The sequence below is a fragment of the Neophocaena asiaeorientalis genome, unplaced genomic scaffold, assembly GCF_003031525.2.
Source record: "Neophocaena asiaeorientalis asiaeorientalis breed wild unplaced genomic scaffold, Neophocaena_asiaeorientalis_V1.1 scaffold96, whole genome shotgun sequence".
NCBI classification, from domain to species: Eukaryota; Metazoa; Chordata; class Mammalia; order Artiodactyla; family Phocoenidae; genus Neophocaena; species Neophocaena asiaeorientalis.
The window spans coordinates 2,706,997-2,724,759 of NW_020175831.1; the positions used below are offsets into that span (position 1 = coordinate 2,706,997).

Genomic DNA, 17,763 nt, shown 5'->3' on the forward strand with positions numbered 1-17,763 from the left:
GAGAAAATATTTGCAAAGGAATCAATGGACAGAAGATTAATCTCCAAAATACATAAACAGCTTATATAGCTCAATATTAAAAAAAACAAACAACTCAATCCAAAAATGGGCAGAAGACCTAAATAGACATTTCTCCAAAGACATACAGATGGCCAAGAAGCATATGAAAAGCTGCTCAACATCACTAATTATTAGAGAAATGCAAATCAAAAATGTCATACAGAGTGAAGTAAGTCAGAAAGAGAAAAACAAATATCGTATATTAACGAATATATGCAGAACCTAGAAAAATGGTACAGATGAACCGGCTGGCAGGGCAGAAATTGAGACACAGATGTAGAGAACAAACGTATGGACACGAAGCGGGAAAGCGGCAGGGGGGTGGGGGTGGGATGAATTGGGAGATTGGGATTAACATGTATACACTGATGTGTATAAAACTGATGACTAATAAGGACCTGCTGTATTTTTTTTAAAAAAGTGCCTTCTTGATAAAATGTTTAAAATAAAAAAAAAAAATTAAAAATAAAATTAGTAACATGAAACACTTTATAATTACTGAGACGAGACTGCCTACAAAAGCCTTTAGATTCAGAAAGATCTTTGATTTAAGAGCATCTTGAAGTGAACACAGATAACTTTTAATACAGAAACAAGATAAGGCAGAGATTATTTTAATGATGTAGTTTCATGATAGATTATCTTTCTGTAATACTAATCACAGAATTGCTTTAAAGCACTGCAACAGTTATGGATATCCCCAAATGCCTGGCAGGATGCCTTTGTGCACTCATTTACTAAAGGTGGCTTTTGGACCTTAAAGCGTCCTTCAGAAATATTAATTTCTAGTTATTTTAAATAACTCTCTTAGAAGATTCTGCTGTCTTTCACCAGTATTCTTATCAAATAAAATAAAATGTAAAGGTAAGTTTACCTAAGAGGCCAGGAACAGAACAGAATTAAATGAACTGGCACTAGAAGAGGGGAAAGGAAACAGGAAAAGACCCAGTTTCAGACAAGTGATTATGATTCAGGTCTTTGCCAACTCTCTCAATAACGTATTTGGTTGTGATTGGTATGTCTATTCTGGAGAACAATGCTTTTGAGTAACTCATTTTGTAGCTTGAGAAGAGAAATTTAGGTGCAGCGTCAAGTTTCTAAAGGTTGAAGTTTAAGTTTCCTAAGGTTGTTATGTGGGGAAGGATTTGACTGATTCTGCAAAAGTCCAAGGACAAAACTAGAATTGAAACTAGAAGGTTCAGAGAGACAGCATTTAGTACAGCTGAAGAACAAACCTTCTTTCAGCTAGAGCTCTTTGAAGACAGAATGGCTACAACGAAGTCATTAATTCCCCTGGAAGACACAAAGCTATCTCAGAGATACGGTATAGATGTTGGACTGGATGGTCTCTTAAAACATCCTATGATTCTACTGAAACAGGACCTTTGACAAACTATTGGTATTCAAGCTTCTAAACTTGTCCTATACGAATCATAGCCCTCAATACACGATAGTTGACAATTCTGACAGTTCTCTGAAACAGAGAAAATGGTGGATCATCATAGTGAACTAAGACATGATTAAGAAATGAAATGGAGGGCTTCCTGGGTGGCACAGTGGTTGAGAGTCCGCCTGCCGATGCAGGGGACACGGGTTCGTGTCCCGGTCTGGGAGGATCCCACATGCCGCGGAGCGGCTGGGCCCGTGAGCCATGGCCGCTGAGCCTGCACGTCCGGAGCCTGTGCTCCGCAACGGGAGAGGCCACAACGGTGAGAGGCCCGCGTACCGCAAAAACAAACAAACAAACAAACAAAAAAGAAATGTAATGGAAAAACACGAGTCCATTTCTACTAATCGTCTCTCTTTATGCCCATGAATAAAGAGCTCATCTTAGTTCAAAGATGAATATTTGAGAGGATGAGTAAAGTGAAGTCATCAGAACCTGTACGGGTGGAAAATGACAAGCATTTCTAGCAGACAAGGATAAATGAAGAAGAAAAACTTCAATTTGCTAATAAGCAGATAAAGTAGTAGCACAAGTAACTACCTAAAGCAAAATCAGCAATGTAGAAGCTTAGTTGAACAATCTCTCCTCAGAAACTCCTTGGAACTTTCTTTTTAACTCTCTCAGGAATAACTCAAAAATCAAATTTATTTGTCAAAACATCTTCAAGATGTTATTTTTTGCAATATCATAACTAAAGACTTGCAGTGCTAAACATATACCAGTCTCAGCAGCAGTGGGCAACACAGTAGAATCTTCAAAGATGAGTAAAGGGCCAAATGGAGTCTGGTCTCTGTGCTGCCTCAGTACCTAGCTGGTGATGACTCACCTGTGGGAGGGCTGAGTACTCCAGGTCTCCCTCCAGGAGATTACTCCATACCAGGGCATGCATGAAGTATCCTCTTTTTTCAAAGATTTTAAAGAAAAGTGTGCTGACTTAACAGCTCTGTAGGTCAGAATCATTTGTGGACTTCCTATACATACAGATTTCTGAGCTCCGTTACCAAAGATCATACTTCAAAAGGTCTGAGAAGGGGCCTGAACATACGTATGTTTTTAAAGGATCTAGAGGTGATTCTGACGCCCTTCCAGGATTGAGAAGGAGTGGTTAAGGAGGTAGGTGTGGGGGTGGGGGGCGGGCGGAAACACCGCAATGAACAGTAGCCTCTCGCTCACTGCAACTAGAGAAAGCCTGTACGCAGCAACGAAGACCCAATGCAGCCAAAAATAAATAAATAAAAGGTAATCTCATGAAATCCCTGCCTAATTTTGTAAATTCATTCCTTTGTGACTATGTGCTTTCAGAGTTATTTAATGTTTTTTTAAACCAGATGTCACAATAACAAAATCCATTTCAACATTTTTTTAAACAATGAAGACGCAATTCTTTTCAACAGTATATCATAAGAAAGTTACCACGACTTTATATTACCTAATATATAGTCCACAAATTTCTCCAACTGTACCCAGAATGTGTAGCTTTAAAAAAAAAAAAACATATATATATGTATAAAACCAGAACTCTATCAAGGTGCATGCATTGCATTTGGTTGGCATGCCTCTTTAGTCTCCTTTACTTTAGAATGGTCCCACAACTGTTATTTCTTTTATGAAAATGAAATTATTTAAAAGCCCAGAACAGTTGTCTCACAGAATGTACACATTCTGGATTGGTCTGACTTATACTTCATAAACAGATTTAAGTTAAACATTTTAGGCAGAAATACTACATCAATGATGTTGTGTATGTTTCATTGCATCATTTAGGAGACACGTGTCAGTCTGTCCCATTGCAGGTAATGCTAAATTTGATCACCTGACTAAAGGTGTGACTGTTAGACTTCTCCACTATAAAGATGAAAATATTTTTCTCTTTGCAGTTCATAAATAATCAAGACCATGTGATTATTCTGTTTACCTACAACCTTTTATTCAATGTTTTAACGTCTAGTGGTAATCCTTGCCTGACTCAATTATCAGTGCAAATCATTATCATTCTTTCTACATTTTTAGGCACTAGTGCTGGAAAGAACAATTTTCTCCCCTTTCTTTTCCCTCTTTGTATTGGGATAGGTTTTTTTGTAAGTATCATTATAGACTTACACATTCTTTTTTCATTCAATGTGTCGTAATTCATTACTATCATTATTCTTTTTGATGTCAAATGGTCCCAAATTTTGCTTTTGGGAACTCTTCAAGTGGGCTCCTATGTGTTTTTGACACATCCTCATCCATTTTTGAGCCCTTCTTGCTTTCTGACATAAGATGTTCCTGGACCTCTCTGCCCCATATTCTACAATCAGGAATTTCTCTAAGGAGCACTGGCTCCTTTTAGTAGCAAACAGTATTTGGAAACTAAAATTTGGACACTGGGTTTATTCGTTCTTACTGGGGCATCACTGCTTCTAAGCCCTTTCCATAAACTGAGATGGAAAATACATTTTTAAAAATCTATGATGTCATAGGTATTTATTAATACCTCAAATTCAATACCACAGGGTACCTCTCAATTTCCCCTATTCCATATTAATATCTCCTAAAAACCTTGGTTCCCTAAAATCCAATATAATTATTTATTTGCTCTATCCTATAACAAAATAACTGCAGAATTTCTAAACAAGTACCACTAACAACAACAAATCTAATAACTATAGTTAAAAGATCTTTTTGTAGGTTATGGATCTTAGAATATTTCCCTCTATATTTGTATAGCCAAAATAATATGTTTAAAAACTACTTAAATTAATTTTGAGTGATTATGCTATGAATTTGTTAGGTTCATTTGTTTCTATCTGTATTCAATTTTAGGGTTTTTAAAATCATTTTAATTTAATTTGGATATTTGAATATGTGAAACACTTGCATAGTTCAAAAGTCAAAACTATATAAAAACACACCCTCAGAGGAATCTCACTTCCATCCTTATCCCCTCTACATTGATCCTCACCCCCTCCTTGTGGAAAACTATTTCACTCGTATCTGGGTTAACTCTCCTGTGTCTCTCTTTTGCAAAAATAAGCTTTTTCTCTTATTTTCCCTTCTTTATTACTAAAAAGGGACCATAATTACTATATATACATCTTGCATATGGAAATCATTCCATATCAGCTCGTAGAAATCTTCCTTCTTCTTTTTAGTATTATAATTTATTCAATCAGTCGCCTATGAACATTTAGATTTTTTCCAATATTCTGCTATTACAAATAATCCTACAATGAAAAACTTTGAGCGCATGCTATTCCATATTTGTACAGGCAATTCATCAGAGTAAATCTCTAGAATTTGGACTGGTAGGTCAAAGGGTAAATGCAGATGTTAGATATTACAAAACTCTCATAAAGTTGTAGCATTTCACATTCCCATCAGCAATACATGCGTGCCTATTTCCTCACAGGTTTACCAGCTAAGGGGTATATTCTATGTTTTTGAACTTTTGCCAATCTGAAAAGTGAAATTTGTCACTGTGTATTTTAATTTGCATTTCTATTTTTAATGAAGTTGAACATCTTTTCATATACTGTCATGTCATATATGTCATATCTCTTTTGGTGAACTGTCCATGATTTTGCTTTTGACTTTTGCTTTTTAAAATCATGATTTAGATCTTTTTTTTAATGGAAAAATTACTTCAATAATGCTACAATGATGCCTTCAAACTCTGTTTTAAAATGTAAAGAATAAAACACTAAAAAATGGAAGAATGTAAAAATTCACTGAAAAGAATACTAACGTCACTTAAAACTATACTGTCTTATTCTATCCTGTGTTCCAAACAGTCCATTAAAAAGTGGTAGTTATTTCAAGTGAGAAGAATGTTAAGAAAAATGCATTCAAGTTACAATTTTATGATGCTAAGTAGCATCAAAAGTTAATCCCACAAATAACCATGTCACTGAGGAAGGTCAAAGTTTGGGAAACAAATGATTGAGAGACATTTCGTTGTAATGGTTTCATTACACCCACCTCATTAGTACAGGTAATTCTCCGAGGATGAGGGGCTTCTTGTTGCAGTTGATATACTGGGAAGTTAGAAAATAAAACATGTCAGTTTCCCTTATGTAGAGCATCTGAATATATTAGGAATCAAAACCTGCCTGCTTTTTTATGTTCATAAGAAAACTGTGGTACAGTCCTATTTGTTATTAAATTTTGCTATGAAGCAAAGAAAGTAAACCAAACTAAATTTAGTGAAAGCCCAGGAGCAAACACAAATAAGAAAATCATAATCCACAGAAGTGTTATGACAAATCAGTATTGGATATTTGGCTCTGTTCTCCATAATCTGGTCATTTAGTTTCCCCAATTTTTGTGGATATATTACATAAAGCATGCCTCTGCTATAAACAAATACTAGTTGTATATTTTAAAAGTACATTATTAAGTGTCAAACTTGAAACTAAAATTAGGATTAATAGGCTAGATGTAACACATACACTGTTTTTCTCCCCTATTTATATTGTGAACATCTATCTTCAAAGATAATCTCCCCTAGAAACAAAATTTCTGAGCCAAAGTTACCACCACTTATTCAACTAGGGTAAATGCAGCAAAAGAGAGAATTCAGACACTTAAATAGCTTGCCAGAGGATAATTTTTAGGGTATCTGAAAATGGATTGGTGAAAATTATACCAATACCATGTCCTTCTAAGACCCACTTCAGGCTTCTTGACTTAAAATAAAGAAAAAATGAATAGAACGTGTAGTTATCAGAGAAAGTGTGTTTACGTAGGTCTGAGTTTATCTCTTGGAGAAAATCTGTTTTCTATTTCTACACATATAATCACATATAATTGAATTTAATACTGTATTTAAATACATAGACATTTGATCAATATAACATCAAACTACCCAGCATCTGGGGTTGTCAGACAATGTATGGCTCACATTTCAACTGTCATTATATAGACTCCACCTCTGATCATATTCATTCATATACAGTATAGGGACATATATAAACATATACAATTAGAATATGTATATGTATATGTGTGTATACATACACTAAATATACTGAGAACATACACAGACACACATCACTGTTCTGTATTGCTATGTAAAGGCAACAGAGTATTGCAGTTGCAAATCTGAATTCCTGAACCAGACCACCTGGGGTCTGAACACTGGGGCTCTGCCTCTAACAATGCATACTGAGCCTTGGCTTTCATCATTTGAAAATGGGGATAAAAATAGTTTCTACTTCATAGATTGCTGAAAGGATTAAATACTATATGTGAAAGACTTAAAATAGTCCCCGGCACATGGTAAACACTCAATAAAGACTAGCTATTATTATATGTAGGTGACTGATACTAATACATAAAATTCTTTACAATAATATTTGGGTACCAGCATGCATCCACAGTTCATCACCAAAACATAACAACATGGTAATGCTATAATTTAAAAGGTGCTAAGAAGATACAGCTTTACTGTTTAAGAATCAAAAAAATAAACAAAACACTTCTCATTTAATAATGTTTGAAATCTACTGAGAGAAATGTATTCCTTTGCCTTATCCTCCTGGTTGCAAAAATCCTTACGAGACGTAACATATTAAAATAGTTTTAGATACCCATATTTTACTGTGAGAGTTAGTTTTTCAAAAATACTACTGTGAATATATTTGTATGGATTAAAGAGATGATATGAAGGGAATAATTTTGAGATGGGGAAGGGAACAAAGAAAGCACTGAAACTAAATTTGTCTGGCCCTGACAGTGAGAGCACATGTGTACCACTCAGAGATATTTGTAAATCTCCATCCTCCCAAGAGAACCAAATCATGATATGCAAAAAGGTCCATGCTTCAGGTCCATTCCTCCCTGTTGGTAACTATAACTCTAAGATGTGAAAATTCAGTTCACATTTCTGTTTTGACCAGCAATTCTCAAAAGATCAATTGTTTCCCTTTGTCAAGCAAATGCTTTGGAAAGTAGGGTCACCTATAGAAACTGAATTACGAAAACTGAATGGTGGTCAAGAAGGACATTAGAAGTTACTACAGAAAGTAAAATGTTGATTTTGATTCAAAGCACAAATACTGTAGTATCTGGTTATCACCAATAATGCATTTACCTATTCAGCAAGCAAATATTAAGATAAGCCAGTATGAAAAAAAGAGTAAAATATCATCACATGAGAATTTCACCCTTTGTTTTAATCAGAGTTTCAACGAGTATAGTTCTATTTCATGGAGAGGAGTAATTTTTAGACAAATGCCTCCTTATTGGCTACCAATGGTTAGTCTATCTTTAAGACTCATTTTTAATAAATATATATATAAAGGGAGGGCCTTTGGATATTGTATAACTGAATATAACATATGAATTCAGAGAATACCCATCAAAAGGATCATTAAAAAATCATACATTGTAATAAAGAGTAATTAATTCAGGCCCTTCTCAATTTATAGTTTTTTTGTCATTTAAACCAGAACTCAGCTGAAAATTTAAATTGCACAACCGTTAAATGATTCACCAAAAATTAATAGCTAACTTCAAGATGAGAAGACATATAATTAAAGTACTCAACATTTTTCAATCACCTTAGAAGTGTCAATGTTTATGCACTTATTAATGAAATTCTCAGTATCTAGAGACAATACATTGTTAATCAAGTTCAGAGATCACAAGTTGGTATCTTGAGATCAAAACTGGCTCACATGTGTTGTTTGGTTTGCTGTTTTCCAAATTCAAATTTGTTTTTAACATTTAAAAATTAAGAGATTTAACAACAACAACAAAAGCAAAAGAGAATTCCAGCTTCTCTTGAAAACTTAGAAGATGTGACAACACTGGACTCAGAGTGTTAGATACCCACAGTAAAGGGGAGCTAACTATGAGCTACTCCCTACATACAGGGCATCCTCTCTCTGCTTTCTCACAGTCCCCACCTGCCTCACTTGCCTCATTTATTTACATGTTTGGCCCCTGGTTTAATTCAAGCAATACATATTGAAAAGCAACAAAACTGTACTTGTCTTAAAAGAGTTCTCAACTTAGAATCTTGCTAATTCTATTTAATTATTGGTTTGAACTTGTAAGGTTTTAGAATTATGTTTTCACAAGCTCAACTAAACCAAAATCAGAAAGCACAAGAGAGGCATGGGTAAAATAAGTTTCTTATAGAATCACAGTGAAAATAAGTTTCTCATAGAATCACACTGTGAAAAGCTGTTCAGACCCCCAACAAGCTAAAGACAGAAAAAAAAAAATCCTTAACATGCTGCAACTTTTGACATGAAAATGTAACTGTCCCCTTCAGTTTTACAGATGTAGTACAGAATAGAAGTGAACAATCAGAACATCCTGAATAGCTTTCATTCTGCTTGTATCTCCTTATGTGGACTGACATACCTGATCTTTTAAAAATCTCAATCCATTTAGATTTTATCACCATTTTGAGGAGTATTTTAATTACAAAAATTTAAGTCACAATACAGAGAAGATGATGAATGCATTATGGTTTGTCAGTCCCAAAGACGATCAAACAGAATTTGTTAACTATCAACTCTGATCAAGGCATATATAGGAATTAAACAAAATGTCATGGCTCAATTATAGAGGGTACTGGGCAGGGCCTACTACTCCAGTAACTTAAAATTTCAGTCACTATTGATGAAATACGGGTGTCACAGGTTTGTCAGTTTAAAAATTTTTTCCTATTAAAACGTACAGACTCTGGGACAGATGAACTTCATTAATAAAGATGAATTTTATTAATAAATACCTTACTGGAGATTATTTACAGCAAGCTAGACATAAAACTATAAAACTGACTGAGTGGTAAAGGCAAAACAAACAAACAAAAAGAAAAAAGAATTCAACCTACATCCCAACTTTTTCTAGGATCAGAATTTTGACAAATACGTTTAACAATCTAAATGATCATCACAACAATTATTTCAATGTGACAATGTAACTTTTACATGTTTTCTCGTTAGTTAAAATTTGCACATATACAAATTCTTAGAAGACAACATCATGATTTCATAAGGAAATTTCACAAGACCAGTTTTAAATACGGACCTTTCTGCGTGGCTTTAGCACAGTTTAATCATAAAATTTCATTGAACTGGAAGTTTTTGCATTTGATGGTCAGAAAATAAAGTCTATTCTAATAATTTCCTCCCTGTTTCTACTGTTAAAATGATGGGGGCGTGGCAGTGTTCTTCAGGCACTGAAGTCACTAAAAGAAACTATAAAACTCAGTATTATCACCAAAAAAAAAAGAAATATGCCATTTTTAAGACAAATGGTAGCTACTGTAAGACATAGGAAGATACAGAAAATACAGATTGCATACACCACATTTAGTAATCAATATTCTTCAGGGGAAAAATCACCACCATGATTCAATAACAGTCTGAGGTTTTATAAATGCTCTTACATTAAAATGTGCAAGGCACAAATCAGAGCAAAGAGAATAAAGATAAACTGAAAACCAGAAAATGCAGAGAAGAATTTTAAACAGGCTTCCCGCCAATGAGGTTATGAGACAAAATCTTTGAGAGGTAAAGATCATCAGTCATTTTTATACATTCTTTGAACTATACTCCCCAGAATCAAAACAGAAGCAGCAGGGGTGGGGGAAAACGCATCTATGGCAATATTTTTAGAGACTGTTCATATTTTGCTTACTATAATTAGCCCCCAGTGGCAACCTATTACAATAAACTATCTGTTGCTCTGGGAACATAAAAACAAGTGAGAATCTGAATTGCTGCTCTTTCAGTCAGCAAATTTCAGCAACTTACAAATATCAAAATTCAGAATAACTCAACATTTACAAAGATGCTAATAATCTGTATTTAAAGTACAGGTTTTTTAGGTTGCTTATTTGACTCTACAGACAACAAACGAAAGTTTACAGTACTGGTTTCTGCAACAGTGCATTCATGGATTTTTAAAAAACAACTCTGATTATATTAACCCTATTTCCATTTTTTTAAATTCTGAAGTAGCTTTTACTTGATGCAATAATATTCTCTAGGCAACAAGGAAGGGGAAATAAAGGACTAAGAACCTAGACTCTTCAGAAAAAATCTGTATTCTAATGCCAAGTTTAAAGAACAATATAGATTCAGTGTCTCTCTTTTATATTTCGGAAGGCAATTCCTAAAAGAAGACCACTTTTTACTCATTCTTACTAGCAAGATAGCCTCCTGACTTATCATTATTTATTTATTCCTTTTTTAATATAAAAAACAGGATCTAAGAATATTAGATTCCTTGAATTCTTCGTTAGCTTCTCCTTGCATTAGTTTTATCAGCCACTGTCAACAAGTGGTCTCAAGTTCCATAATATGGAATTCCATGCAAGTTCAGAGGGATGAGATGCATTCCTGACATGCAAACCATGACAGACTTTGTGGAAATGCTCCTATTTCCCCAGTTTCTTTTTCTGTGCTATTCACAAATTCTGTTGTGAATTAATTTTTCAATAATGGACACAAAATGGAATGACTCTTCGTATCTAACGTTCCTGATATTTTTATATTACTTATAAAGCACTATAACCCACCCAATTTATTTGTATACTTACAGTAAGATTTCCAAACAGGAGGTCTATATTCATCTGTATCTGAAAGGATAAACATCAAATTAACATTACTGAATAGTTATATTTTAAATGAGATATTTTAATCATTAATTCATTTAGTACATATTTGTTGAGGTCTATTTGTTCTAGGCATCGTGCTAGGCACTAAAGGGCATTCAAAGGTTTTTTAATCTTGGTTCTCCCTTCCTTGGAGGACAATTTCACAAAGATGTTCAAAGAAAGTTACTGTATTTATTCAACTGCTTATCACATAAAAACGTCACGCTTAATTTTTACTGCTTTTACAGTCACTGAGGTAATATCAACAAGGTCTTTGGGCTTAATTCTATGATCATTCCACTGAAAGATCCCTGAAATCATTGGAACTTTTCTATATTTCCCTCCATCACATTTGGGGGAGTCCAGTGAAACTTTTACTAACATCAAGAGAGAAGAACAGCAAGGTACAGACCTTAGTCCTCATACATCCTGGACAATCAAAACCAGGAAATGAGCAACACTTCAATGTAGGACAGTGTATCTAGAGAGCCACAAAGAACATGAGGTGAACATGTGCTCTCCAGGTCCATTTCCCCTCACTCTGCTTGAATGTGAATTAGGAGACAGTGTGAAGAGGCAGTGGAGAGAGATGGAAATACAAGCACACGAGGGAGACGGGGGAAGTGGAGAAAGGAGAGGGGACAGCGTGGTCTGGCTTCTCATCTGTGAAGCACAGCTGAGGAATAATCTTGCCAGCACAAAGCCCTGCCTGCAAGGTCACGTAGCCAAACCAGCAGACACAGCATTTTGGTGTGGGGAGGTGTGGCCAGACACATCACCTGGCTCTGCTGGCATCCAACAGAAACCCACTAAGGAATCTGATCCTAAAAATCGTGGTCTCCAAGGAGGCAAGAAAACTGGGAAGTTTATTGAGGAGGGTGATTTCTTATATAGGTAGCTCACATTAAAATGGTCAGAGACTCGAAACATTCAGCGCCCAACTCCCAACCGTTAAAATGCAATCTCACACTTCATTTATGATGTGTTATCATAAACCACACAAATACTTTGAGTCAGAGGGCTACAGTAAGACTACTGATGATGGGCAAAAGAACATAAAAGGGAAATTCTAAGTCATGTAGAAATTGCTTGGCACCCAAGAGAAGTTTTCATATATGTTTTCTCAAAGAATGAATAAAAGATTACATGAATAAATGAATGAAGTAATGCAGCAAATACAGCTGACTCTCATTATTCTCAGTAGTTATATTCTACAACGTCACCATAAACACTGAATTAACCAATACTGAACCACTGCACCTGGGGAAACACAAGTTAGGTTCCTGTGAGCCTCTGGTCACAACATTTTCATCAACCAATCAATACATAACTTTGTTTTCTGTGTATTTTTGTTTAAACACACCTTATTTAGTATATATTGTTGATTCATAAACATTGAACTCACAGCCAACTGTACTATAACTCATGCCTCAGTGAAACTTATCTGACACATGTATTTTCCCTGCAAGATAACATTACTGTCTTCAAGATAACATTACTGTCTTCTTGCACTTAGAAGCACCAGACAGGATTTTGACATTATGCTTAGGGGCCATTTTAAAAAGTAAAATCACCAATAAAAAGTCACAAAAATGCAAAAAATGTGGCACTAAATAGGCTATGAAAAGAACACTTGTTAACAGTATAAGAGCTAAAACAAAGAAGGCAGAGTGGCCTTGCTCAACCCCAGCCGGGAATATTCAGGTCATGCAACTCAATTTGCCACTCTATAAATGTTGGCGAATAACTATGAAAGTGTCACAGGTATTTATTTTAAAAGGGTTACAAATAAATGCTAGCAAGTAAGCAAATCTGCAAACACAAACAGAATCAAGAATAATGAGGACTGTCGGTATATGAATGAGCAATTATTTAGGAAAACTACCAACTCAGGTAAACTCACATAGGAATGATATAACATTAGGATGAAATATGACCTCAGCACAGTGACATATAGATATATACATATTTACTTTACTAGGGGGTGGGGGTGGGGTGTGTGTATGTTTGGAGGGTTAATTATACTGACATTTATCTTAATAAGTTAATTGAATTATATATTTTTAATACGAGGAAAAATCTGCCTCTAAGCATTCAAGTCATTTAATGATTTCATTGATGCCATATGGATGCTGTTATATTGCCATTCAATCCTAGGACAGTTCCAGGTTTAACAGGAGAGTGGACGTTCACTCTCCTGGCACTCATCCATATTCATGTGTGTGTCTCAGCCTCCTTGCCAGCGTCCAAACAGCATAAGCTGCAGTGACCAGGCACCTCGCGACCCACCACGCGGAAGATGGCACATGCGGCCAGGAAGAGGAAGGGCACTCAACAAGGCTGAGACCCAGTGTAGTAAAGAATTTAATCTTGCGCCCCAGAAGAGGTCTGACTTTTGCCTTCAGCTCCTAGGAGGTAATTTTCTTTGTCTGGGAGCCTTGGGCTAGCCAGAGAGTACCAATGTGACTTAGGGTGGGGTTTTGGGTCACAGTGTCAGTCAAGCTGGAGAATGAGATCAACCATGTGGGCCATCAATCCTAAAGCCCTCATTAAAAACTCTGAACTCAGGACTGGGAGAGCTTCCTTGGTTGGAAATATTCCATGTGTATCACCACGCATCAATGCCGGAAGAGTATGCGTCCTGACTCCACAGAGGATAAGAGAAGCTCTGCATTTTGTACTTCTCCCGGACCCTGTCTTATGTGCTTTTCCCTTTGGCTGATTTTAATCTGTATCCTTTCCCTGTAATAAATCATGACTCTCAGTATAACAGTGTTTAGTGAGTTCTTCTAGAGAATCATCGAACCCAAGTGTGATTTGAGGGAACCCCTTCCAACTTGCAATTGGTGTCAGAAGTGAAAGAAGTGTATAGGACTGTGCCCTCTCCCTTTGCAGTTGGCCCTAACTCCTTGTAAACTCTGCGCAAAGCCTGCACCTATGAGCAGGAGGCCCTGGAGATTGTTTTCACTTTGGAGATGGTAAGAGAGTAAGAGGCTAATAATCAAAGTTCTTTCTCTGGGGGATTGTTCATCTAGTCCTAGATAGGGCTTTCTTAGGGGAACATCAACCTTTACTTGCTGTGTGACTTTAGGAAATTTACTACCTCTCTTTTCTTTATCTATAAAATAGAGTAACAATATCATCTAAAATGGGAATAGTAACAACACAGGTGTGTTGTGAGGATTGTATTAGGTATCATACATTAAGCACCTTGCACTCAGGAGACCTTTAGTAAATGAGTACCCTCTCCTGCCTTCACCAAAAGCGAATTTAAAAACACAATGAGGGACTTCCCTGGTGGCGCAGTGGTTAAAAATCTGCCTGCCAATGCAGGGGACACAGGTTCGAGCCCTAGTCTGGGAAGATCCCACATGCCGCGGAACAACTAAGCTTGTGTGCCACAACTACTGAGCGTGTATGTCACAACTACTGAAGCCCACACGCCTAGAGCCCGTGCTCCACAACAAGAGAAGCCACCACAATGAGAAGCCTGTGCACCACAGTGAAGAGTAGCCCCCGCTCGCCACAACTAGAGAAAGCCCACGCACAGCAACAAAGACCCAACACAGCCATAAATAAATAAATAAATAACTGGCTGGCTGACTGACTGACTGACATTATTTGAGATGCTACAGATCACAATTCTGTGGCCAAATAAAATGAGTATCTGGCAAATAACCAAGAAATATTGGGATTTAAGTTTGTGTTTCCTTTAATATTAAAACAATTCTAATTATCAGTGACATTTAACAACACAGTTTGGGTTTTAAAAGTCTTTTCCTAGCAATCTATTTTTTTCTGGTGGAAGTGTAAACTGGTGCAACCTCTCTAGAGAACAACTGGCAATACATACCATAAGCCTTAAAAGTGTGTAACAGGCATCTGTTAAGGCAGAGATTAAATGAGATGCTCTTTGAAAGGGAACGTTCAAAAATTATGACAGTCTCTCTTATGTTTAGGGGTGGAGACCCGAGGTCACCTTGGTATGGGCCATTCTGTTGAACAAGTTAGGCAAAGGGTAGGCACCACCGTCCTCAGGACTCAGGGAAAAGGGGCTCACTGGGAGGGGGAAGTTGCATGGCTTAAAAAAACATACCTTACACTCTTGATGTGCAAAATTAATTGCTAGAGTTGCTGAGACCAATTTTCCAGTACCCTAAATCCTTCTGGAAGGGAAGAAACATTACCCCAATCTTTGATTCCTCAGATTCAAATTTAAGGAGTTCTATCATAGAAAAAACTTATAGCCCAAACTAAGTTCCACTGGCAAGAACAGGCAGAAACACTCCTGAAAGAAAATGACTTTGAAGATGGATTAATTGAAACTGGTGATCCAGGGTCATACAGAGGGCTTATGTGTTTATTAGGAAGGACAGATTCTGGCCCAGCATGAGGCAGAGGCCAGAAGTGTCTCTGACCTCAGCTTCCCTGGCACATGGAATCGTTGAGTATAAGCATGTGAACTAATAAACTGCAATCTTAACCTCCAACTGGGGTCACTACTTTGACCCGGGCCAGGTCTGACCTAAACGGGTATCCTAGTAGCACTCAGACAAGCAACTGTCGACAAAGGGCTGGTCTTCAACACTGACAGAAAGTGATAAAGAGAAGAAGGATAAACAGTGTACAATTATACTTACTGCACTTTTCTTCTGGGTAGTTGTAAGAGAATGGGACCACTCTGGGACTGAGTAAGTCTCCTGAAGTTCAAACTTGGAGGAGGAGACTGCCTAAAGAGGAAGGTACTAAATTTCCTGCTAACTGGGGCAGTGATTAAGAGGAGAAAGTATGGGAGCATATTTGGCTCCTGCATTTATGTAACAGGTCTTCAGTTCCTTCTGCATACTTTTGACCCAGCAGCTCTATTTCTAGGAATTTATTGTAAAATAATTAAGGATATTAGAAAAATATTAATATAGAAGAATACCACTGAAATATTTCTTTTTAAACTAAAAAACTGGATTCAACCTAAATGCCTAACAATTAGAAACTGATAGAATCAATGATGGTAGATTCCAGTTTGAAGACACCTTGACTACATCAAGAAGATTTCACCTTTTAATCTGTTAGAAAGTCTGATAGATATTTTAAATATTTTTAATCTTTGAAAACAGTGTCTCTCAAACTTTTTGGTTTCAAAAACATGGATTCTAAAGAGCTTTTAATATCTACTGATATTAACCATATTAGAAGTTAAAACAGAAATTTTAATAGTATATATTTGTTAATTTATTAAAAATAATAAACCGATTATATCTTAACATTTTTATGAAAAAATAACTAACTTTCAAGACAAAACATTTGTTTTAAATTTTGTACATCTCTTTAATGTCCGGTATAAGTGAAGACAGCTGGATTTTCCTATCTGCTTCTGCATTCAATCTGTTGTGATATCACATGCCATGTACAGTCTGGAAGATCCAACTAGCCATTTGTGAGAGAATGAGAGTGAAAAAGGCAAAAAATGTCTTATTACTATTACTTAAAATAGTTCTGACTTCGTGGAAGCTCTGAAAAAACTTGGAGACTTCCAGGAGTCCCTAGAACATGCTGTGAGAACAACTGTTTCAAACCATGATTTCCTTGGCATATTTAGGGTATGGGGTAAAGTGGGATAAGATACATTTCATCTAATAAAAGAAATACAAAAGTTAACTAAGACAGGAAAAGAGAGGAAATCATGAATTCCTTTAGCAGAACGAAGTCCTTTCAGCTCGTTCAAAGGAAGTCAGCAAGAGCCTTCAGCTAGAGGTCTCAAGGACTCCCATCACTTCTTTTTGATTCTGTCAGAAAATCCACCCAAGCCAAGCATATCAACATGACAGACCTCCATCTCTAGAGCATGACTGAGAATGACAGCCTGACAACCTATAACTCAGTGACAGCTGATTTTAAAACCAACTTAAATTCAGGGACAGCTGCTTAAAATAATCTTCACGTGGTATAGATGAGTGCTTAAATTAAGTACATACCCACAAAATCCATTTTCTCCATTGCCTTTACGTGTCAGTAATACTTTTCATTCACTACACAAAAGAATTTTATATAAATATCAAAATTATGCTGCCATACAGAAACGTTAAAACAATCAGAAAGTTCCATTCATTCAATAAATATGTATTAAACACCTTCTATGGGTAAGAATGTCAGTTACAAGGTGGGTCCAGATGTAGTTTACACCTTTAAGGGCGGTAAGAAAAATAAGATGGATATGATTACTTACTAACAAGGTAATATAATAAGAGTAATACATAAGAGTATAAGAGTAATACGTAATACTCTTCTACATAATGAGAGTTTCATAAACCACCATCTTGTCAAAATGCTTGACAAGAACAGGTCCCCAATAAGTATTTGCTGAGCTGATGAAAGAATGGAAGGGAAGAAGGAATCACTTTTGGCCAGAATGTCAAGAAAGACAAATCAGAGGTGATATCATCTGACAGTGGCTCTGAAAGACGGATGATTTTTTGTGTGTGTGTGGTACGCGGGCCTCTCACTGTTGTGGCCTCTCCCATTGCGGTGGAGCACAGGCTCCGAACACGCAGGCTCAGCAGCCATGGCTCACGGGCCCAGCCGCTCCGCAGCATGTGGGATCTTCCCGAACCAGGGCATGACCCCGTGTCCCCTGCATCGGCAGGCGGACGCTCAACCACTG

General features: G+C 36.4%; 1 protein-coding gene across 2 annotated transcripts in view; it reads right to left on the bottom strand.

Moving 5' to 3' along the window:
• CHN1 (chimerin 1) overlaps window positions 1-17,763 on the bottom strand; it is a 174,695-nt gene that overhangs the window by 118,447 nt on the left and 38,485 nt on the right. For both annotated transcript variants that reach the window (XM_024732838.1, XM_024732839.1), the window contains exons 3-4: window positions 11,049-11,087; window positions 5,468-5,523 (exon numbers count right to left, since the gene is read on the bottom strand). In XM_024732838.1, coding sequence (XP_024588606.1) covers window positions 5,468-5,523; window positions 11,049-11,087 — 95 coding nt within the window. The remainder of the gene's footprint in view (window positions 1-5,467; window positions 5,524-11,048; window positions 11,088-17,763) is intronic.